Here is a 25,582-nt window from a genome sequence, read left to right as displayed (position 1 = left end):
TTAGAAAGAAATGAGCACAATCCCTCAAAACTAGTCAGACGTTAGGTAGGAGGACCTGAGCTTTCCTTAAATGGGAATATCCTGAGACTAAAACATTATAGTGCACAGCAGCAAAGGCGATCCAGAATCTGTTTCCGCCCTTGCCCTTTCGGATTCTTAAGTTGACTGAAGAACACATCGCTCTAGTTGACTGAACTCATTGCATATTACATCAGAGAGTGAAAACAGACTCACCTCAACAGCTGCAGGTAGCTCTCTGTACACAACATTAGCTCTAAAATCTTTTGACATAGTAGGATTTGAATCAGGTAGACAGAGCAGGCCAACAAATAGTTAATCATTTTTTCTTACTTTTAAGTAAGTAGATGTCTTTTAAATATTCTGTCTTCTGAAGTACTCCTCTGGACCTCCAAAAGACTACCTGATAAACTATCTTACAATTTGTGAAGACAATTTTATCTCTAAACCTCCTCCCAATAAAATAATTTAAAAAACCTAGTTAAATTTATTTCTTTTAGTTTGTCTTTATATTTATGGTTAACTAATATTATAGTTTTATTTATTAGATTTGTATTCATATTGTAAGAATGAGACTGCAAAGATAAGCTCAGATCTGTGTATAACTAGCTCCTGGAAATCAACCCTCTCCTTGCCTCTACAGGCACCAAGCCCATGTGATACACATACATAAATGCAGTCATAAAATAAAAATAATATTAAAAAATGTGTAAGGCAGTATACGAGTCAGTTCACTTACTTTAGTATCCCAATCTTCAGCTGTAACCCATGCAGGACTTCAGTCACACCATAGACATCAGCAAGCAGATGATGTGTGGAAACTATCTTTTTGGCATTGAGATGAGAATAATTTTCTTTTAAAAATGACAACCCATACATTCTTCCATTATTCAACCATTCTTTATCATAACGATATTTTGCACTCCATCTCTGACCTGCAGATGAAGTTGAAATTAAAATAATAAAGGATCCTATTTATTCAGATCCTTCCACTAATGCTCCTCATTAAGACGGGTTCTACCACTAAAAGTGACCTCTAAACTGTACTAGATAGCATGCTGAGGAAAGTTGAGATGTCAAGAGCCCCTTAGCAATTTTGGTGAGCCTGTACATGAGAAGGAATGCCACTGAGGGTGTGGTCAGTGGCAGATGATACCTGCCAAGAGAACTCTGGTGTACTATTTTCAATTTTATAAATCAGCCAGCTGTCCTCTAAGATGGCTGGCAGAAACCATAGGTCTTTCTTTCACTAACATGATCACACCCAGCTGAAGTAAAGCTATAGTAGAGCAAGTACAGATCCTGTCTTCATGACAGTGATCTCACACAATGCTACAATATCTTAGAGCTCAATGTTAATATGTATCAGGTCTTCTTAGAATTAGATGCTCCTGTGTTTGTGTAACTATGAGAAACATGAATAGTTTGAATCAGTTATCTTTCATAGGTGTTTACAGATAGAATGTATTTTTAAAAAGCAATCAAAGGAACAGTAAAAGGCTATTTTTGTTATTGAAGACATACAATGAATAGCAAACATCTATAATAGAAGCAGAAACAATAAATTAGTGTTTATATTCACATAGCTCTGAACAATTCTCTTTCTTCTTTGTTTACATGTGTGAGGTCAGAGGCTATGCTTCTTTATTACTTTTCACTTCAGTTGTTAAGACGGGATCTTCCGTGGAATCTGGAACTCATGGACACAGCTAGACTGGTTGGCCAACAAGGCCCCCCTGTTTCTACTTCCACACTGGGATTCTAGGTATGCCTAGCTTTTACATGGATATTAGAAATCAGAACACTGGTCTTCCTGCTTGAATGAAAACACCTTACTAAGCCTTCCCCGTATCTCTCTTAATTCTTATAATTTTTTTTCCTTTGTCTTTTTGGTGGGTATGGGCAGAGTACACTTGACTAACTAGTTATTTTCTGCTTTGGTAGCTGAAACCATATTCTACAAGTAGAATGTGGTACTTAGCATAGCGGAGGGCATAACAAAGCAATTACAAAGGATTGGGAGCTTCATTTCAGTCTGCTACTTAGTGGCGCCACTTTAGGCACAAACATGTGACTTCCCACATCTAGCTGCTTCATCAGAGAAATAAAAGATATAGGCAAGGCTCTGGAATCCCATTTATTCTACAATAATTGTGTAGGTGGCACTACCCAAAACTTCTAAACTCATCAGATGGATAGCAGGCAATGAACATTGGTCCACTCAAATCAGTATAAATAAGGCCAGCTAGAAATCAATACATAGGAGTAGCCAAAAGCTAGCTACAGGAGAAAGCCATGATCTCCCTTTCGGAAAGATGGTTGGTATGTCAACATGTCTACATACATGTGTTTGTGCAGGTGATTACTATGATAGTCATGCTGTAACAGGCAAAAAGTATCTTCAACCCACATTATGGCAGAGGAGTCTAGCTAACCAAGAAGTGCAGGTGCTCTACACAGTGGCCATACTCTGGAGTCCGCGTCACACAACCCACACGGGGCGGAGGGCCTCACCCGGAGGGTCCCGACAGATGTAGCAGATGTACTGCTCCGGAATGCTGTCCTCCAGGAGCCCCATGCACACACTGTGCTGCCAGCACAGGCACTCTTCACACTGCAGAGAACAGAAGAGACCCATAGTGTTGGCTGAAATGGTACCCTCAGACCAGGATAGAAATGGCACTCTCAGACCAGGACAGGCAAGGGAAGACACACATTGCCACCTTTTAACTAGCTGACCTACTTTCTGGCACGGCCAGTTCAAGACCTATGTGTCATAAGAAAAAATCATGTTTAAGAAGAATTTTATCATTGAAATAGCCAACTATTTAAAAAAGTTCTTTATATCACATCTATTAAAATACATTTTAACAAACTACTTAAGAGAAATGTCCCATGTTCTCTCCTGATTCATAGACAATCCAATCCTGAAAACACTTACTGAAGCAAATCTATAAAATGTCTGTGCAATGACACTAAGGTAATACTCATGGTAAAATTCTAAATTCACAGCACCTTTATCTGAGAACACCATCACCACTGACAAAGAAGGTGGTTACCTTTTTCATTCCTGTAGCCATTGTTTTCTAATTTTCCTACACACCAACACAAATATGGGCCATGCTGCCCTGATTTCTCAGAGGCACCCGTCTTAGAAGGAGGCATTGTTTACCCTTGCAACCAAGTTCTTTTCTCTTTTGGGAATCCTGGACATTTGGGTTTTGATTACCACTCCCCAAAGGGTAACTATATATTGCTGATTATTAAGTGTCAGCAAAAGCCATGCTATGCCTGACCCTGCACTGTGGAGGAAATCCCACCTTATGGACCTTTAAATATTTTAACCTGAAGGCCTCAAGCTATTAACAGAGAGCCTACAAGTGGACAGTGATATTCACAAGCCGTGTCTGCATCATTCAGTTGAGAGACTTCCTAACCAGTACTGGTGGAGCTGAAAGCACAGCAATGTGTTATAAACTACCTTGTGAGGGATGGCCAGTAAAGGGGAGAAGACCTCTAGTGCACCTACTCAACACCCACGTGATCCAGAACTGCAGGGCAGAGGCTGACCAAGTACCTGGATCATGAAGCCATTTTCCTCATCCATTTCACAGATACATCGCACAATCTCATTAATAGCATCATCTTCATCCTGAGACTCCTCAAAATTAGTTGAATCAAAGTCTTGGTTGTACTCATCTCCACTCAAAAGCAGACTCTCTGTGGAAGAGTCATCCAGAAATTCCATATCCGACAAGTCTAGAACACATGAAAGTGCAAGCCATTTCCATGTCACTTATCAGAAAGAAATGAGCTATGGGAAGTGAGTGTAAGCATTTCAGCAAACAAACACACGTGAACTGAGTACCTGCCTCTGAACAAAAACCAGGTCATCTTTAAAGGTTTTGTAGATCAGGTGCTCTCCATCTCATGTATAATTACACTGCTGAAAGTAATACTGACTAGCCACTACCTTCCTGCTAACACTGGCTATGGTTAAGGCTGATACTGACAAAAAACTTATTGGTTTCTATACAGTTTGCAAACTTTTGATTGAATGTTCACAGATATTAGCCCCTTTCTGGTAGTAAAAGGATGAATTTTATAATTTGCACTATAGAGATAATAATCTTTTAATAAACTATCATTGTACTACGTATGCCAAGCATTATATCGAGAATTTACATACAATATATAATGTGGTTGAATTGTGCAGCCAGGTAGTGATAATGGCAATTAAGCATCGTCTGCTTAGCAGGGCATGGTGGCTCACACCTCTAATTTCAGCATTTGGGGGCTAAAACAGGACAATCAAGAATTTGAGGACATCTGGGCTACAAAGTAAGACACTAAATCGATGGCAATCACAATATAAAAATAATTTTAAACTATATTACTAAAAGGAATGAGCATACAATTAACATAAACATACATGGTCTAAATATCAATATCAGGTTTCATACTACTGGCACACATACTTAAGAAATCCACCAGGGAGTCTTGTTTATATAACTGACTCGCAAGTATTAAGCATATGTTTGGTTCAATTTGGGGGAGGAGCAAGTGAGTCACTGGGGTGAAAGTTACATAAGATATACATATCAGTGTTCCTCTTACACTGTCACAGGAGAAGTCACAGATAATGATTCTGAGCAGCTTTATAAGACCTGCTCCTTTCAAACTGCTACCCTCAGCTCTCATTGCTATGTCCCAGGACAGTGTTCTTAAAGGAGAGTTTCCAGATCAGGCAATGCTGGCATCACCTGAATATTTGTTCATAGAAACTCTGAGGGCAAGGCTAAAAGAATGTGTTTAACAAGTTCTCCGGGTGGCTGTGTCAAACACTGATGGTTGAGAACCTCTGCCTTTCTTTCTCCAAGCAAGACAGGGCAGACAAACAGCAAGAGGGTTTAGTCCTGTGAGTCTCTACTCTCTCAAGTTTTGTCACTTCTGATCCATCCCTTGCCTACAGTATTCTTGAGCAAAAGCCCACCTGCAGATCCTGATGGCTCATGGGATGGGTCACATTATAAGTTCCCCAGAGTCACCAAGCAGTTGTTCTATCTTAACAACCTCTGTGCTCTGTGGTTGGACTCAAGACTGTAATATTTTAAAAGCAAGGATTATGATGTGCACATCTGGTCCAGTTTAAAAAAAAACCAACATAACCACTGGACCAAATGGAAAAAGGAACCGTGCCTGCTGGTAAAGAGAATAGTGGGAAGAAAGGAGCTTTTTCTTAACCCTCCCTGCTACCTCAAACTTTTGAAAATTAAGATCTTGAAAGTCACTTCTTGCCTATTTTTAACAATAAGGTAAGAAGATGAGTTGGCCCAGAAAGGATTAGGTGGTTAATAGTCCAAAAAACACGTAACACTATTGCACCCACATAATTACTTAAACAAGCATCTGCCTAATGAACTTTAAGATTTAGGTAATAATAAAACATTATTATTTGGCAGTGAAACACATGTATTTAAGTCTAATGTTGAGATTTTCCTATTAGCTTATATAATTACTGTCAATTGTGAGGCTTCCTTGAACAGCAACCTAAGAAGTATACTTATTCTCAGTTTTATACCGAGGAATCTCAGGTCTTATTATAGCCACTACACAGTCACACATACTTTCACCACTAAGATCAACGGACAGAATTGCCCTCGGGTACTGATAGGCTGTAGTTTTGTCTGTAAATGTGCTTCGTGGAGCCAAAGAACTCCCAGAAGATCGAGTTAATGGAGAAGGGCACCTTTCCAAAAAGTCTAGGGAACTGTCTTCATAGTCGGAATAGTCTGCAATATGAAAACAGAAAGACACATTAATAAAGTTTCAAGGAATCAGGAGTCACCACAGTCATGAGGACACACAAAACCCCACAACCACTTTCCCTGTCATCTGTGACCAGCAACATCATTATGCAGCTGATGAATATGTTGGCAGGAACAAGCGAAATCGGTAACTCCATATAGTGTAGATAACTAGACTGCCAGAATCTACATGGTTATAAGTAAACTCTTAAAGTGAAGGAAATGATAAAGGGTCATGTCTACATGTCTCTCCATTGTATTCACAGCTATACCTCCAGCAAGGCAGGCAAGAAGGAATTAGCCTATTTCCATCAATTAGGTAAGAGGTTTTCTCAGATGTTTAGCATAACTGTAGTGATAATTTAATCAATTTTACATAAGCACATATAAGACAAACCTCTGAAGGAAATGAACTTGTATGTCAAAGATTTGCTGTTCTCAGCCTGGGTAAGTCATACAAGCAAGAAGGGCTCATATAGCTTACCAAGAAGGGTCTGGGAATAGAGGGAGAAAAGCATGGGTGGGAGCCAAGGTGCTAGGAAGCACTGAAGTCAAAAGCACAGCGCATGATTGTCAAGTTCATTACTGCTGGGGCAGTATGGGAGATAAGTAGGACAGGCACTGAGAACAGCTGCAACAAAGTACATGAGACTCTTTGTTGATTTTTTTCTTCTTTAGGCTTTATTCTAATATAACCAATAGCCATTCATAGGTTTTAAAGGAAGGCAAGATGATACATGGGCTCACTTCATTTCTGCAAGACCACTCCAATAGTAGGACAGAACAGGAAGCAGAAGAAACATGGAAAAAGGGGAATCTGGTCATAGGCTATAGCAGTGGTGTACACAAAATATGCTGGTGACTTGGACTGGGAAGTTGAGGAGGAACATGCAGTAACAGTAGAATGAAAGCCGAGAACAGTAGCGGGTGACATCAGGATTGTTTTCCCAAGTTTTATTTAAGGAATCAAGTAGTGATGGTAGTCTGTGATGGGGCTAGGGAGTAGACAGAGAATGGGGAATAAGAGAAGAAACAGGTAGTTAGAGAGCAAGATTTTTTTCAGATGGGGAAAACTACCTAGACTCCATCTATATGAACCTAGAGAGGCAGTGTGGAGTGCTGAGAAATGCCAGGATTTCAATACAAAGAGACAATCCTTTCATTTTAACAGGGATAGTGGAAAAACATGGACATGCTCAGGGAAGTGCATACATGTGGACAGAAAACAAATTTTCACCTCCCATGTCTTTTCTCAACTGAGCATGACTAGGGCAGATCAGTGAGTAAATAGTTGGAAGGGCAAGTTCATAGGCACATAGGGCAAGTTCATAGGTACATAGTCATGACAGTACTGGTGGCTACTCAGTTCAGTCCTCCATGTATGTTCACGCCCTAATTGAACCAATAAACACTTAAGTATAATGGTAAAGGGGAATTCAAGTTGCAGATAGAATTAAACTAATGGGATGTCTGTAAAGGAGGGAACAAACTACCTCTGTGGGCTCAGTGAAATCCTAGGGGCCTATTTCAAAATGATAAAGGCAAAAGAATCAACCCCAGGTAAGATCTGACTGGCTGATTCTCCTCTGAAGATAAGGTGAGAAGACTGAAGCCAAGACACACAGCAACCTCTGAAAACCAGAAAAGGAGCATTGACTATTTATGGATTATTTGTTGGAGCCTCCAAAAAGGAATCAAGGCTTTAGAGAGCTATTTGGACTTCCAACCTCCAAAATTTGAAGATGGTTTGTAAAGCATTGTCTAGGAGAGCTTACACAATGTTCACCATACAAACTCGAATATAACTAATCTGCCACCAATTAAGGACTCTCTGCAAAGATGAGAGCTTAAATAAGTTCTGTGTGCTAATTAACTCTTAATGCTCTTAAAACTCCAGTGAATCGGGTTTGGCTACTAATGTTATTTTTATGAATCAAAGAATCAAGGCCTAATATATTGAGTACACTGTTCAAAACAGTCCACTGTCACTGCATTCACACCCATAAGTCCTAGAAGACTGATTCCAGGAAGCTCACTCTTAACCAATAACCTCTAAGAGGAGTAAAATTAAAATGTGTGGAAACTGGAATGTCTGGTAAAGCCCAGGTTTCTGTCTACCATCCCAGGATACAGGAAGTGGGAACACTGCCAACCTATCCTGCTGTTGTCAAATGATGAAGTGATCATTACATAATATGACTTGACAGCAACTGAGCCATCTGCATAACTCCACATAATCATCTAGACAAGCATGGAAACAGTGATTATCATACTAAATACAGGGTCTAGCACTGCACAATGATAACCTTAGTTAATCCTGATGCTACTCAGATGAAGCAAACTCTGCAGTAACCATTTTAGAGGAGAGGAGACTGAGACATAGGAAATATAAATGATCTGTCAAAGAAATGTTGTGTCCAAGAATGTTATGTCCAAGAAATGAAACCTATAACTTATAGTGACTGCTTTCTGGGCAAAAGGAAATGAAGTAGAGGCCAATAACATAATAGTGAAAGAAAGCATAACTTGATGCTAAAAATCAAACATAGCTAACACTTAATTGGTCTATACTATATTAGCAAATAAATACAATGACTTGGCATTCTACAGTCCACATACATCTCCACTTCAATCCCCTCTAGCTATCAGGAAGAAAGTCTGTTAAGTCGCAATGGTTAAGTGAGAGTATCATTTCTGCCCTTCTTTGATCCCTCCAGCTTTGAGGCAGACTTTATAGCACTCTTACAGAACTATCAAGCTATCCAGGCATTTATGTCTGTGTCCTAACACTTACACTAGATACACCAATGCTTGTGTTGAAGCTCATTGGAGGAAACTCTTTCCACTGTAGTTTGGGCATTTTGACATCTCTAGCTCTACTTTCCTTTGATCCTCAGGGTCTTTGGTCTCACAGTAACAAATACATGGAAGAGACCTCTGCAAAGAAACAAAGCTAAAAACTGGTAAAATGTCATTCCTAAAGCCCCAAATGGCAACTTACCATGCACATACTGGACACAATGTCAGCTTTATATCTGGAAAAGCAGTTCTGATAATAAAAGCCTATGCTAACCCACTACTGCGTGGGATGATTATAAAGAGCTACTTGAATAAATGATTACTTTCCTAAATGACACCTATACTAACAGGTGAAGAAAGGACATTTCAGTATACCACTAGAGACAAGCGAAAACTTGTTCAAGGTAAGAATACAGTCTGAAGCAATCTTTAGGGTAAAGGAAGCAAAATAAACAACCTAGCTTCATGGTTAAAGTTAAAAACTAAGACTGAAGCCTATTGTACAGGCTTGAATCTGATTCTCACTACCTGGCAGCTATATGAAATAAACAAATCTCTGTTACATTAGCTATAAAATGCAGCTATCAGGCTGCACTTCAAAGGAGTAACATAATAAAATAAATTCATATAAATGAAACCCTCAGATACTGTTTGGTATACAAAAAATGAAACAGCTCTCAGTTTGATTATTTCCAGTCTTCTACTCCTCCTGGGTGAGTCTGCTTCTTTTTTTCCTAGATCTTTCAGGTGCACTGTTAAGTCTCTAATTTGCAGGAAACTGGGAGTCAATCTACCTCAGGATCCAGCAATTCAACTCTTGGGAATATACCCAAGAGATGCCCAATCATACTACAATAGCATTTGTTCAACTATGTTCATAGCAGCACTATTTGTAATAGCCAGAACCTGGAAACAACCTAGGTGCCCCTCAATAGAAGAATGGATAAAGAACGTGTGGCACATATATACTTTAGAGTTCTACTCAGTGGTAAAAAACAATGACATCTTGAATTTTGCATGCAAATGGATAGAAATAGAAAACACTTTACTGAGTGAGATAACCCAGACCCCAAAAGAGAAATATGGTATGTAGTCACTCATAAGTGGATTCTAGCCATAAACAAAGGACACTGAGCCTACAGTTTGTGATCCTAGAGAAGCTAAATAAGAAGGTGGACCCAAAGAAAATCATATAGTTATCCTCCTGGATGTTGGAAGTAGGAAAGATCGCTGGGCAAAAGTCGGCAGCAGGGGGGTTGGAGTGGGTTGGGGGGAAGGGGAGATGGGGAAAGAGAAGGGAGAAGAGGGGGATTGGGGAGAGCTTGGGGGAATGGGATAATTGAGATGGAGGAAGGGTGGCTATAGGAGCAGGGAAGAAGATACCTTAACTAAGGGAGCCATTTTAGGGTTGGCTAGGGTCTTGGCTCTAGAGGGGTTCCCAGGTGTCCAAAAGGATTTCCCCTAGTAGGCCCATGGGCAGCAGAGGAGAGGGTGCCTGAACTGGCTTCTCCCATAAACACACTGATGAATATCTTGCATATCACCATAGAACCTTCGTCTGGCAAGGGATGGAGATAGAGACAGAGACCCACATTGGAGCACTGGACTGAGCTCCCAAAGCCCAGATGAAAAGCAGAAGGAGGGAGAATATAAGAAAGGAAGGCAGGACCGCGAGGGACGGAGACTGTGAACTGATCTAGTGGGAACTCACCAAGGCCAGCTGGACTGGGTCTGAACGAGCATGTAATCAAACCGGACTCTCTGAATGTGGCTGACTGAGAAGCCAATGATAATGACACTGGATTTTGATTCTACTGCATGAACTGGCTTTTTGGGAGCCTAGTCTGTTTGGATGCACACCTTCCTAGGAAGGGGGGGGGCTTGGATTTCCCACAAGGCAGGGCACCCTGACTTCTCTTAGTACTGGAGAGCGAGGGGGAGGGAGAGTTGGTGGGAGTGGGAGGGAAATGGGAGGATGGGAGGAGATGGAAATTTTAAATAAATAAATTAATTAATTAAAAAATAAATAAAAGAATTAAATTCACGCACTGTGCTAATGTTAGACTCAAACATTTAGAATAAGTCTTATACAACAATAAGAACTGTTCAGCACTAAGTGTCTAAAATTTCAGCCATTTGAAATCTCTTTCTTTCTGTTTAAAAACCATTCTAATTAATTACCTGTGAAAGCAACACTTCAAAGATGAATGCAAACAACCCAGAATAACTTTATGATTAACACTGAAGATGTTGGTAATGACCAAACTTAACAACTCTCATTTATAAATAGCAAGACCTCCATATTTGCCATATCTCTTGAAAACAAAAGTAGGAAAACTTTTTTGTTACGACATATAAATATATGGGCCAGAGAAATGACTCAGTAAGTAAATAAACATGCTTACAACCAAACCTGATAACCTGAGTTTGATCCATGGAACCCATAAGGTAGAAAGAGGGAACTGAATCCTGCAAGATTTCCTTTGACTTCCACACACATTTTAAAATGCATATATACAAATAAGTGTTAAAAAAATATGAGCGGTATGGCCATGTCTTTATTTCAGGAGACTGATGAATTAATTTAAGGTGTAATTTTAAAAATGGCTCTTAATAAAAGGTTGCTGAATTGATCCCCACTCCAAGGGTAGATTGTCCTCTGCTAATCCTTAATACCCTTCCTCCCCCAAGGGGGTCACTTCCGCCAGCTCACAAATCCTCCCTGTCCCCAACTTTGCCCTAGTTGTTTCCCTTCTCCACTCTTCAGCTTTTCTGTCTGGTACTGAATGGTGTAGCACACCAGCGCACTGACGCAGCATCTGAAGCACACAGAACCAGTCGTTGCCACTGCCCTGAGCACGGGAGGCCAGAATTTATCCATAAGTTGCATTAGGTCGACACTTATTCAGCGGCCCTGGTTAGAGGTATTTATTTACATGACTCCATTGTTTTCGCAAACTGAGGTTGTCACGGGTTTGTATCCTGTAGTGTTATAAATGAAGGAACAAGGAGAGCATGGGATGAGGGTGGGTAAGGAACAAGGTAGACACAGGAATGTTTAGGATGCTTAGAATTCCCTGAGAACTGGTTTTAAGATTGTCAACTCACTTTGAAACTGAATATTCAAATTTACTCTGGCAGTTTTAGAGTTGGAGAATGTGAAAATGACATTTTCTGTAGAAAACTTAGATTTGTAGAGAGCTGAAATCTGAAAAATTTGTCTACTCATGATTAGCTGCTATGGCACCTTCTGCCTAAAATAATGTGTTAAATAAGCTTTATTAAAGTTTTAACGAGTATCAATACAAATATAGCTCTGGGAATAAACTTAGGTCCTCACACTTACAAGGCATTGAAGTATGTATATCGACTGTACTATCGCTTCAGTCCTGTCACTCATTCTTATAAATTATAACTAATGATATATTTATTTCTAACACCTTATTCATAGTGTATTGGAGAAGGTGGGCCTTCTGTCTATGTGTTACTTTTATTGGTTAATAATGAAACTGCCTTGGCTTTTTGATATGGCAGAATTCAGATAGGTGGAGTAGACTGAACAGAATGCTGGGAGAAAGAAAGCAGAGTCAGGCAGACGCCATGATTCCCCTTCCTGCGATGGACGCTGGCTAGACTCATGCCAGTAAGCTACGACTTCGTGGTGGCATATAGATTATTAGATATGTGAGAGTTAGCCAATAAAAGGCTAGAACTAATGGGTGAGGCAATGTTTAAATGAATACAGTTTCCATGTAATTATTTCGGGTGTAAACTAGCCGGGGAGCCGCAGCCCATTGCTCCTTTTGCAACAGTCTATTGTTTCAAATCCTCAGTCAAACTGGCTTTTGATATAGATAATTTACTATATTCTTTTCTCTCCTATTTAGAAAATTATACCCTATCATACTATTCTTTGATGTTTATATTAGAAATATTTTTATTTCATTTTATTTTGTTTTAAAAGCGAGATCTCACACTATAGCCCACATTGTTCTAAAACTTAGTATGTAGCCCAAGTTTGAGACTGACCTCAAACTTGTGTAAGTGCTCCTGCCTCTGCCTCCTGAGTTCTGGGACTGCAGGTATGTGTGCAGTCACTCCTGCCTTAAACTGAACTTCTCAGAACCCAGAGGATACTTGGACAGCTAGTTTAGGTGATATGGAAAGCTTTGCCTTCAGGTTCAGTGAAGGACCCTGTCTCGAAAACTAAGAGAACTATAGAAGAAGATACCATGTTGACCTCTGGCCTCCAGACATGCATAGGCAAGTGCACATGGATACATAACTGTATACATAGACACACACAGACAGAAAGAAAAGAATAAAAGACCATGTACACATATACATACACACACACACACACACACACACACACACACACACACACACACACATATAAGGTGGGGGAAATAAACCGTCTTCATCATGTTAAAGGGCTTTTGGTTATAGTACTTACTCCACCATATTGCTGAAAATAAAAGAGACTCCAGTCAGCTGTTTATAGAACAGAGTTGTGTGGTTTGGGGATGATAAGACAAAGGAAAGTTACAAGAATGTCTCCGTTCTTAACAACATGGTGGGTTACCTTATCATACTCTTACTTTGGTGGGAGAAAAGAAGAGTTGAACAATCTCAAAATACTGTAAAACAGATCTCAGCATACTCACCATGCTGTTTGGATTTCTTTTTCTTCTTTTTCTTTTTCTTCTGCTTTGATTTGTAATGATCTTTGTCTTTCTTCTCTTTTCTCTCCTTATCCTTTTCTTTCCTTTTTCCTAAAACAAATAAAAATAAATTCTTCAATAATCATGAGTGATCCTTAGTTGCTCCTTTGTGGTTACCCTCAAAGCAGCATGTATGTTTTCATCAGTGATTCCAGTCACCTGCCCAGAGTGGACGGATTCAATTAAACTGTTCGTGTCATGAGTCTGGAACTCTTGCTTAGCTTATTGGACTATAAGAGGGGATCTTCATTAGCAGTGTTGAAAAATCCCAACTCCTGACACCTTAAAGTTAACACAGACAGTAGTTAAAATCTTTAAAAGCGTAATAGACTAAAATTTCTACTATGTGCCAAGAAGTTAAATCCCATAATTTAAAAAAGACCTCATTATGGAGAATCAGCAATTCTATATAGATTTTAATAAGGTTTTAAAGAGTTTTAAAAAGATGGGTGGCTTTTTTCCTTCAGAAAAGAAAGACAAAATTAATTTTAATCAAATTAATCTATACATAGTTCCTTCCATATATAAGCATTCCCCTGTTATACATGAATGAAAAGAACAAGAAAAAAATTATTTTATTCTATTGATTATTCTAAATATCCAAAAAGCATTCTTTTCTTTAATCATATCTACTTTAAAGAGGATAAATACATGTTTTAGCAGTATATCAGAACACTGTATTTCAAATTAAAACTGAACAGAATTCTAGAAGTGATTTTTTCCAGTTCAGAATGGGCTAGCCCTCAATTTTCTAATTATTTTAAGTCAATTTTCAGTGACTCCAGCTAGCTAACTGAAATAATACTTTATATTGTCACCCATCATTTCTTGACTTTTGGTCATTACTCAACATAAGGTAGAAAAGATAGTAGAAAAGTCAGTAACCTTTTAATAAGGCATACTGAAGAACGTATGAAAAGAATGACTATTTTACCATATCACCCACTACTCTAAGTCTCAGTATTAGATAGAGGTTTATTTTTAAACAGCTATCCATAGTTTTAACCAGAGACGTTCAGAAGCAAGTACTCAGAGAACCCCCACAGAACATACATAAGTACGACTATGCCCTGGAGAGTGGGTGCCTCTGATGCTGAACTAGGTTACACAGAAGCAGATGTTCTCAGCACAGTAAGGAGCACTAGCAGGGCAGGGCAGAGACAGATGCTGTCCTCTGTCAAGCTTTCTAGTCTTTTGCTTAAAGATTACTTTCTGTCCATACCAAATGCAGTGGAGCTTTTTTCTTCCAATTTCACTTTTTTTTCTGTTTTCGATATTCCTGTGGGTTAGGGGGACAAGATGTAAGTTTAGTCAGAAAGATAAAAATATGATACAGCTTTTAAAATCACTATTGTTTGAAAAAATCTAAATAAGAATCATTCCCTACCTCCAGAAGGTCTGTATAATTTTATCACCTGAACTAGTAATCAAAACTTATTCAAGGAATAATTGTGTTCCTTTATACCACCTGGGTTGAATTCCTGGACTCTACAATGCATTACTTGTATGTTTCGAGTTTGTGGTTTAATGCCTCTGTACTTATGAGTAAGAGTATCTACCAATGTTCTTTTAAGATTGTATGAAACAGAGTATGCAAAATGCTTAGGCTGGTGCCTGGTAAATACCTTTACCTTTTCTTTGGGAGTGGGTAATTTGAAGCTACACTATTTCAGAAATAGTGAAAATAGGGCTCTAACCATAAAGAGAAGTTTTGAAAAGGTCCTTAACTATCACTGAAGGCTGATGCAGTACCACAACCTTAGGCAACCTAGAAGGTACTGACAGCTTTTGAATGGCTAACCCATATTATCACTGCTGCTTCTGTGACAATCTGGATACAGATATTATTCAGAACATTCAAAAGAAATATTCAAATTCATAGTATACTGGCTTTCAACAACATATAAATTATTTCAATGACATGTAAACTGATATTTTACCTCTTGTTCCATAAAATCAAGGTAGTATATGAGAATATCATCACTTGTATATCATCCACATGAATCCCTTATTGCTAGGTAACATAAAGAACTCAAACAGAACCATTTTGCTAATTACTTTTAGACTGCATAAATGTGAAATGCAAAGGTACACATATAATAAAAATATACCTTGTTAACGATACGTATTACCTAGCAGTCCAAATTAGAACTGAAAATATTGTACCTCACTAACTATAACTAAAACACCAGATTTCCTTAATGAAGCTTCACAACTTGGCTTAACATTTCTCAATGTCTTGTTTGTGGCTTTGGTTAATCTAAGAAAAACACTGGAGTATATAAAATACATTTTTATTAAATTCCATTTATTAGATTTATTCTTGATTTTTAAAAATCAATCTATACCAACCATGTAATATATTTTATATGGTTTAAATATAAAACTATCAAAATATTACCCAATTTAAGTGGCAACAAGGCTCTAGAAAGTTTCAGATTAATAAAAATAATGATCATCACATTGATTGTGACAGAAAGAATGAAAGAGACCTCACAGCAAAAATAAACACAGTAACATTGCCCCTTTTATCAAGATTACTGAATACATTCACTACTTTCTTCTACTGACTACTGGACCATGGAAACTGCAAGCATAATGTAGTTTTCTTAAAACTAAGAAAACATTTACAAATCAAATAAAGGGAAAAGTGTTGCTTAGGCCATAACGGTGGCATAACATGCAGAAGAAAAGTTAACAATGATTCCATCTCCTATGTTCCTCATCTGGAGTGTTGAATATCCAGGTGAAAGATATTCAGGATTTAGGATTGCTTACGGTGAGAGAGAGATGTCAAAAGAACCATCAAATTATCTATGTTAAGGGAGTTCAGATAGGTGGAGCACAGATAATAATGGCAGCAGTCCATCACTGCAGACCAGGGGATGGCACAGGAAAACACTCAGCCATTCTGAGTGATTCTAGGAAAGCAAACTCCAGACTGTGCTGGCTTCCTGCCTAAGACTTCACAGATGGTCAACTTTCAAAAACAAAACTGGGAACTTGACATGGGGTTGTCAACATTTTATATGAGAAAGGACATTAAAACGGACACAGAGATCTGCAACACTGGCAAAATTTTTAGAAGTGCCTACAAATAGAGAAACAAAACATACCTTTTCTAGATTCAACAAAAGAATATAAGTGGTTTTTATAAACTATGATTGTTATTATAACACCATGTGCTACAATTTGCAAAACGAAATACTAGGGTATTAGTACAAAGAACAATGCTCTTTAAATTTTCTCAAGAGGACATATTCTTCAAATAAATTCTTAGAGCCACTGTAATACAAGAACAAAGCAAAAGGCTTTCCTGACTCAAGTAAGAAAAGGAGAAGCCTGGCCACTCTTTTATATACAACTGCAGAGTGAGGAGCGCTGAGTAAGTCTTCCAGCTTCCAGAACACAACAAAATACAATCCCTGGGGAAAAGCCATGAAAATTGCCATGAAAATGTGTGTGTGTGTGTGTGTGTGTGTGTGTGTGTGTGTGTGTCCGCACGCGCACGCGAGCAGATAACAGAAAACACGATTACAGCTTTGTTTTGCAAAGTTCTGGAAAATAAATTCAGAACTGACTTTAAACAGTTGTTAAACAGTAAGTGTAGAGTCAGAATCAAATATTGAGATAGAAATGAATGCCATTTAAAAGGTGGTCACAGTCAAGAGCATGTAGACCTACTGTCATCCTCATTTAGAGCAGTCTTAGACCCATCTATGGCTTTCTTGGTGATAACACATGCTATATTAACCAGATAAAGGAATCCCTGGACCCATTACCAAAGATTTATCAGAGGTCTCTCCTCACTTAACTGTGACAATCAACATATTTACATGCCTATTATTTTTACATTTTATTTAAAAATGAATTCAAGAAATTACATTGAATTTCATCTAAAACTAAACTAAATTTGCCAAAAGTTAAATGGCCTGCAAATGTACATTCTGATAGTATAACGATATAGTGCTCATACGTTTATCAGTCTAACACTTGTATCCACGTTAACTAAAATATTCTGTAATAAAACAAATATTTCTTGATATTTTCATACTGATTTACTCAAAAATATGAAAATAAAAGTATATTACAATGTGCCTCCCAATACAGGACTAACAAATTATTTGGAATTATGTTCATACAATATATTAATTCCAATTTTATCTTAATGGAGGCTACTTAAGAATGGCTACCATTCTAAAACTATTTGAAAACTATAAATGAAAGTTAATATTATCATATCATGATTTTTCTTTCAAATGACTCTTGAAATGAATGATGAATGATACAAAAAATAAATAATCAAAACTTCAGAGCTGGAAGTTGCCACAGACATTACCTACTATAAAATTCCCATTATAAAAAAAAACAGTGTTAAGAAAGTAAATGATTTCAATTTTGCTGAAAGAAAGTGAAAACAGAGGGCAAGCAGATGGTTCCTGTCACCTTAGTAACAGCACACCTTCTTGGTCTGAGGGCTTCTGAGGGCCTTATTTTCTATTTTCTTCCCTTGTATACAACATATCTTGTGCCTCTTTTTTTTAAACTTTTATTTAAATTTTTTAAAATTTTATTTTAATGTTTAATTTAATTTAAATTTTAATTTAAATTAAAATTTAAATTTTATTTAAATGTTTATTTAAACTATTTATCGTGTCTGTGGGTGTACACGTATTCCATTGTGCACTTGGTGGTCAGTGGACAACTTACTGACTGGAGTCAGTTTTCCCTTCCACCTCAGGGACCAGGGACTGAAACTCCAAATCTCAGGCTTAGGGAACACCTCTACCCACTGACTTATTTCTCTTTGTCCCACTTCTAATGCTTAAGAATTCTACATCTTTCAATAAGCAACTCTCATTTATATGTGTATTTCAGTTACTAGCTTGATTTCTTTGTAGATGCTGAGTATCCTGAGTGCAGCTTCTGTGTCCCTGTATTTGTGTTAGACAGGACACAGACACCCTCAGACCCAGGTCAGGAAAGGTTTCTTTTGAAAAGGATCCTTCTTAAGAAACTTATCTACTTTTCCTCCCAGAGAGTAAGAGAAGTAAGATTTCTGAAGCCGAATCTCTTTCTCTGATTCATTGGCTGTTAGAAAAAGCATTCTGATACTTATCATAACACAATATCAAGGGTGTTTGGTATTTTTGTTATTTTGTTTTGATATCTTAACTTTCAGAAAAGTACCATTTCTTTTCCTTTTATTTTTACTTATTGCTAAAGTGGGCAGCAACAGTATTCCGAACCTGAGAGTCAGTCATGTAGGCATCCATCCCAGTGGAAGAATGTAGATCAATTAGTGCAAGCTCATAATCTCTATTGGAAAAACAATTAAAAGCAAAGTTTAACCTGGTAAGAGTCCTAAGTTTGCTAAACTACTTCCCAGTTAACTATCATTCTCACCAGTTAAGCTCCCCAGGAGTTTCAAGTTTAAAAAGCTGCTAATAAAGTTCTTGTAAACAATTCCTTATAGAGAAGGTTTAAAATAGAAACAGAATTTATTTTTATAATTAGGATAAACACCCACCAAATGCATGTACACATACAGTCATTTACATGCATACATAAAGAAGAAACAAAAACCTGGCTCTTTGACTCTAGATGTACTTCAACATAGGGAACGAACAGAAGTCCAAAATAACTTCAAAATAGTATACAACACTAGGTAACAAAAATATTAAGAAAGTCAGATATGATGGCACATGCCTACAATCTAAGCACTCTGGAAGCTAAAGCAAGAAAACTGAGACTTCCAAACCAGTTCAGGGTATATATTATGTTTCATACTACCTGAGCTATGGACATAGCTGAGATCATGTTTCAAAAAACAAAACAAAAAACTATTATCACAACAGAAAAACACTACGAGAAAAAAGCATGCAGACCACATAGAAGTTCACTGAAAGTAAAACAAATGGACCCAATTTTAAATAAAAAATAACAGTATAAACTACATTACTTTCCTCAAAAAGAAAAATTCAAGAGTCACAGAAATGAATTAAGTCTTACCTTGTCCCGTTCAAATACTCTGTGTACACTATACATGATTACGTACATCCCAACTTTAAGTAGCTAGCTTAGAACTATGCATTTGCTTGTTTTAAGCAAATATCTAGACTACCTGAGGTAGGAAGACATAGCCTATACATGGGTAACCCCATTTCATGAGCTGGGTCTTGGATTGAATTAAAAGGAAAAAGCAAGCAGAACACTTCTCATTTTATACTCCCTAGAACTACAAGCCCAAACGAACCTTTCTCTTCAAAAACAAAAACAAACAAAACTGTTGAGAACTGTGCTCTTAAAATGTTAAGCTCACTTACATGCAGACCAATAAGATTACAGTCCCACAAACAGATCTTTAAATGTAGAGTATGAAAATCCAAAGTTTTCACTTTCTTTGGAAATTGTCTTGCTATTTTCAGTTTCTGTGGAGGGGACGGCATGAATGAGAGACAAAGATGGGCTCAGTCTTCAGTGCAAATCTAGCCCTTGAGTATTCCTCAAACAGGAAAATAGAGCTCCTGTCACCAAAACAGAACAGCCAACCAAAACTAGCCACAACCAGCTTCCATAGAGTTGTCCTCATACACACCATCCAAATTGCATGATGTGAAATTACATGTGAGTGGCTCTAACTGCCCAGGACTGAACACTTCAACTGGATCACTCACATCTAAATGGCAGGAATCGCCTGCTAAAAAAAAATCTACAAGCAGGATGCTAACCCCATGAAGATCCCAGTTTCCCAACCCTCCAGACCTTTGCTGTACACACTGCTTCTATTACTGCCATGTCCACTGCTCTTTGTTATATGCTGAAGAAATCTGATTCTTTCTACACTTAAGTGATGTGGAAAGGGTGAATCCTTTACCTACTGACCTACATCCCACCAAACTCTCCAAACAGTTACTGCTAACATTTTAAAAGAGAAGACAATGGTTGTGCCTTCTCTTTGCTCTTGCGTAATTCAACATTATGAACATAATGACTACCTCTCCAAGGTAGTCAAGTATATAGCTACAAATCTGTCAGAAATTTAAAGGGAAAACAAACAGTCAAACCAAACAAAAGAGGTCTCAGTTAATCTCCTGATTAGAAGCAAAATCATCTAGACAAAGGATTTTGGTGTACAAACACTGTTCTGATGTTTGGAATAAACAATGATTGACAGGACATTTTTTTTTAAAAAAAGGTGTGTGTATTTTCCTGTATGTCTACACACCACATTTGTACTATATCTTTAAGAGGCCAGAAGAGGGCACTGGATCCCCTAGGAGTGAGGCTGCAGATGGTTGTGAGCTACCGTGTGTTTGCTTGGTATCAAAGGCAGGGCTCTCAGGAAGAGTAGCCAGTACTCTTAACTATCAAGCCATCACTCCAGTCCTACATGACACTATTTATGACACGTACTTATATTGATCTGTACTTCAGTCTTATTATAATCAATTCAAATATGTATTTTAAGGAACATACAAATATCTTCACATACACACCAAAAATAATTTTTCCAGTAGGTACATGTTATTATGACATTAAGATCATTTTCATATATTGAATGCAGTGAGGAGTTACAGACCATTAAATAGTACATGGGACCTTGACGAGGAAAACTTCCTCGAAAGGTCAATGATAAGTCAGGAATTTTGTGCAAAAAAAGGAGAAAATGAACTGAATTACTCTAAGATCAGGTTAAGATGAATATCTAAGGACAACAGATCAGATCTGAGCAATGAAAAACTATCAAAACCAACCAATTTTCAGATGTGATTTTTTCTAAATAAGAAAACATCATCATTTAAAAACCAATTTAAATCTTTATAGGTAAAATGGAATTGTAGATAATTATGTTCTTGAGAATACTAACATTAATACTTTGAAAGAAAGAACAAGTTAAAGGCAGCTGATTACATTAAGCTACTTATGTCATGATTTTAGTGTGTAGCATGGACAGAACAAAGCAAACTATATTTTGGCTTCATCCAAGAAGCTGCCACCACATTCTTTGTGGAAGATGTTGTTAAACATAATTATTACCAACACATTTAGCTACTTTATATTTGTCTCCTGATCTAATTTGATTACAATCTCTCACCAGTCAGTTCCAAATTAATAATTTACTAGGAAGAAGACAACTGAAAAGTACTATTTGACTTCTGAAAATTTTTTATATATATGTGTGTATATATATTATTTTTATGAAACTTTAAAATTATAGTATTTCTAAATAAAATGTTGCAACTTTATATAAGAAATATGAACCCTGTTAGATTTAAAAGATCAACTTAATAAAAAAAATTACCATCCATGTTTTTGGATCATAAACAATAACATTACCTAAAAATGAGCTAAACATGGTTGCCCCCAAAACGTAATAATAAATTATATTCAGACAGGATATTCTGTCTCCAAACATGGACACACACTTATGACACAGGTAACACAATAAAACTCAATCTAGACTCTATTTAGATTTAAATTCTACCAACGTTTGTAAACCTAAGAACTCATCCCCTGAAGTATCTTCTTACTTCATGAATAAGAATTTCTGCAGTTGTATTTAACTAATATTTTCTAATTATAAAAGTAAGGATTTCATATAATCTATTTCTTGTTGTTTTGAGACAGGGTCTTGCTGTATTGCCTTAACTGACCTAAAACTTAGTAGTTTGACCTGGCCTTAGAAGTCCTTAGAAGTGGAATTTTGTATTAATTCAAGTGGAACTAAATATCAAAATGTTTAGGCCAAACTTAACTAAGAGATTCCTTACCAGAGGCTGCTGAAGCTCCTTTTACATCACTCACTACTTTGGAGGAGGGATTTGCAAATGACTGTGTCTCCTCCTTTTCTTCCCTGGAATATTCACCACCAAAAGAAGAGGAGTCTGGGGCTCGAGGTGTTGTGACTTCTGAACCACAACTTAAATCAAGAGGGAGACAGGGTCCCAGCTTCTGGATTGGCATGTGTGCAATAGCAGGAACTATATAAAATCAAAAGGAAAAGAAAACCATGATATTAACACAGACAAAATGGCTCAGTTCGTATCAGTGTAGATCACTGGTATTTACACAGTGCTTGGCAAAAAGAAGACACCAGAAGGTATCTGTAGAATACGTGAAGTGCTTCTAAGTTCAAGAGACATTGAGAAGAAAACTTAATGTTCAAACAATTGCTGTTAGATATTTTATCTTCTTTTACATTTGGTTCTGTAGGAAGTCAATATACATTACCCTCTGGTACTGAAGATTCTTGCTGATTCTGAGAACTGAGGGAGAATACTTTCCCATCAGTGGCTGAAGAGGAAGAAGGAAGCTTTTCTAGAGAATCATCAGGCATGGGTAAGGTTGCTAACCGCTGAGATCTTCTTCTCCGCTCACTATGCTTGCAAGGTCTAGGGGGATTCACAGGCTGTGGAGGACCTAGAAAAAGATCTTCAATGTTCACGAAGCAGATACATACCAGGATCATCTTATAATATTTAATGAGATAAGCAGGGGAAAAAATGAGCCATATTCTGCCCTCTGGTGCTGCTACTAGATAACCACAAGAATTCGAACATTCCAGAGGCAATCAAAAGGTGCCCTCTTCACAAAAAAGTTCATCAGAACGTCTAAAATCTAACCCTACTAGAACTCTAAGACAGTTCTACGGGACATTCATTTCCAGTAGCTCTCCCACAGTGTGAGACTGGAAAGGGCTCTCCAACAGTGGAGTCTTGTGCTACTGTCATTTGCCTCCAGGAAAGTAGTTTCTTTGTAAGCAAACATAGTGCGAGGCAGGTAAAGGGAGAAAGGGAGAAAGCAGGGAGAGCAACTCCTTAGCTACATAGCAAGCCTAAGCAATCTAAAGGGAAAGGAAGGCAGGGGCACAGGTGATAGCTTGTACATACATTACACAGTTGGTGCTTTGCTTTCTTTCCTTCCCCAAGTGAAGTTACTGCAAATAACCTATCCCATCCTTACTCTCCCACATGGACTCTTACAGAAATCGAGGGCCTGATTCATTCAAAAAATTGAACACAAACAAACCAATGTGCTTATTATGGCCAAATTAGACTATAGTTAACCTGACACTATTCTTGCCCTTAAATATTTTCATTTGTTCCAACAACTAATTGTATCATTTATTTAACTTTTAGCAATGTTAACCTAAATGTTTGGATGATTCTTTAACACTTGAGAGTTCCTCTTTTACCCTGGACTATGAATTGCTGAATTATATAGTAGGTAGGATTGCATAGGTAATATAGTACTGCTAATTTAGAAAGAAGTAGTTTAAAGGATCTACTGCTTTGAGTATTTAAGATAACAGTGAAAAAATAATGAAAAAAGACAAGATGATAATGGGGAAAATTAAAAGACAAATGTAACTTTTGTGATACTGTGGTTGTATTAATATATAAAATAACTTCAAGATAAAATGCTTATTGGTGTGATGATAATCTAATGACTACTACTGATGTTCTTTCATAAAGAAGTTTCAGAGATAAGAATTTTCTATTCCCTTTGCTTCTCCTTATTTATTAAAAAATAAAGACTGATCAAAGTTTAAAATAGGTGGTTTAATGATAAATGTGAGAACTGAATGAAAAACAGATTAGTATGTTTAATAAAGTCCTCCAAACACCAATAACATTATTCTAGAAGACACGATAGAGGACAGTTCATAAGGAAATCTGCCATTCTTATTTCTTGATTACAACACTAACCTATTTGCTGAATAAAGGGGCAAAAGGAAAGTGTCAACTAGCTAGGCATGCACCAGATAACTGTTCTGAATGCTAAACCTGGAGTCAAATAAGCCTTATCTTTATCTAGCCAAATCCATGTTAAAAACAAAACAAAACAAAAACCAAAACCCCCTTTTTAAACATCTAACACTGAAAGGGAGGGTAGTAGCCAGCAGTCAAATCTTTATAACCAAGAAGGCATTCTCCTTTCACTAAGAATGAGATAGGACTCAAGGCTGCCTTGTTAACATAAGAATAAATAAATAAAGTGCACTGGGGAACTACAGGTAAAAGGAGATGCCTCCTACCTGGCCACAGGAGGAATGAGGAGTTACGTAAAACATCCACCAAGGGTCTTTCTACAGTTCTTTTTGTTTCCAGGGGTGTTTTGTTTGTTTGTTTTTTGTAATGAATCAGGCCTTGTATTATTAGTTGAGGAGAGTACAACTGCAGTGGGACTCCTGTCATTTGATAGCAGGGCTTCTTAAGGTGCACTACAGACTTGGAACAGTAGTAAAGCAGTAGAAAATGTCCATGATTTCTACTCTTGAATTAGTTTTAAGCTTTCTCTGTCATATCCACTTAACTTCATAAAAAAACAATAGGACTACAACAAAACTGTTTTGAATCTATCTTACAGGATAAGTAACTATTTGTAAAGTCTGTGCTCACTAGTTTTATTTATCACTGAAGAAAGCTGAGATACAAGCGTCAAATCCTTGGCTTGTATTAATTCTGGGGCAAGTGGTGACTTAGGGGTTTTTATACACCCAGAAGACTCTCCAGATTCATGTTTGCATTTCTTGCTGCGAGCCTTCCCTGAAGACAAAGTTGAGGATAACAGTGCAGGTTTCTGAGTGTTGGCAGAACTGCTAATGACAGCTTCATTTTTTTTCTGACTTTGAGGTTTAGGTGAAATCGCCTGAATAAATAATAAAAAATTGATATTTTTATTTTGGTTTCTTCATTTTTCTTCTTGTAGTCTATTTTTGATTGTTATGCAACTTTAGTATCCAAAAACATTGTTAAGCAACATATAACATTTCTATTACAAATGAAAAACCAAAAAGAACCCCACAAATTATGAACTAAAAGTTGACTAGGCTATCTTTAAAGGGATACTGTCAACTATGAGTCTATGTTTTTAATGCCTATGAAATTCTTCCAATATTAAATATCCTATTGAACAAACTTTTTCAGCATGAATTTGAAACTTATCTCTTCTTAAACTGTAATTGTCAATCAGCTAGGTGAACGAAAATAATATTCCAGGTTTTGAAGCTCTGAAAAAATACATTCAAATGTCTGTCTTTTAGAAGAGTTTTTATAGCCTCTGTCATCAAGTGTGTGGCTGTCTCAGTAGACAGTTTCCCTTTAAAGAAAGATCTCAACAGGAAAACAATGACCAAATTAACAAAACATTACCTTTAACTCATTTTAGTGCTGAAAGCTAGTTTCATAAGCAAAATGCATCATGAAATCAGAGCCACCAGCAGTAGAG

At 37.3% G+C, this 25,582-nt stretch overlaps 1 protein-coding gene across 8 annotated transcripts in view; it reads right to left on the bottom strand.

The window, feature by feature from the left end:
* Window positions 1-25,582, bottom strand: part of Phf20l1 (PHD finger protein 20 like 1) — a 68,866-nt gene that overhangs the window by 8,912 nt on the left and 34,372 nt on the right. For all 8 annotated transcript variants that reach the window (XM_085678910.2, XM_085678912.2, XM_085678913.2 and 5 more), the window contains 9 exons: window positions 24,754-25,003; window positions 22,583-22,771; window positions 22,123-22,332; window positions 14,571-14,627; window positions 13,292-13,399; window positions 5,646-5,810; window positions 3,596-3,777; window positions 2,533-2,632; window positions 758-953 (listed from right to left, as the gene is read on the bottom strand). In XM_085678910.2, the coding sequence (XP_085535036.1) occupies window positions 758-953; window positions 2,533-2,632; window positions 3,596-3,777; window positions 5,646-5,810; window positions 13,292-13,399; window positions 14,571-14,627; window positions 22,123-22,332; window positions 22,583-22,771; window positions 24,754-25,003 (1,457 nt within the window). The remainder of the gene's footprint in view (window positions 1-757; window positions 954-2,532; window positions 2,633-3,595; window positions 3,778-5,645; window positions 5,811-13,291; window positions 13,400-14,570; window positions 14,628-22,122; window positions 22,333-22,582; window positions 22,772-24,753; window positions 25,004-25,582) is intronic.

This window comes from Myodes glareolus, chromosome 19, assembly GCF_982192425.1.
Source record: "Myodes glareolus chromosome 19, mMyoGla1.1, whole genome shotgun sequence".
NCBI classification, from domain to species: domain Eukaryota; kingdom Metazoa; phylum Chordata; class Mammalia; order Rodentia; family Cricetidae; genus Myodes; species Myodes glareolus.
Note: the sequence above shows the minus strand (reverse complement) of the source record. Positions and strands in the feature narration are given on the sequence as shown.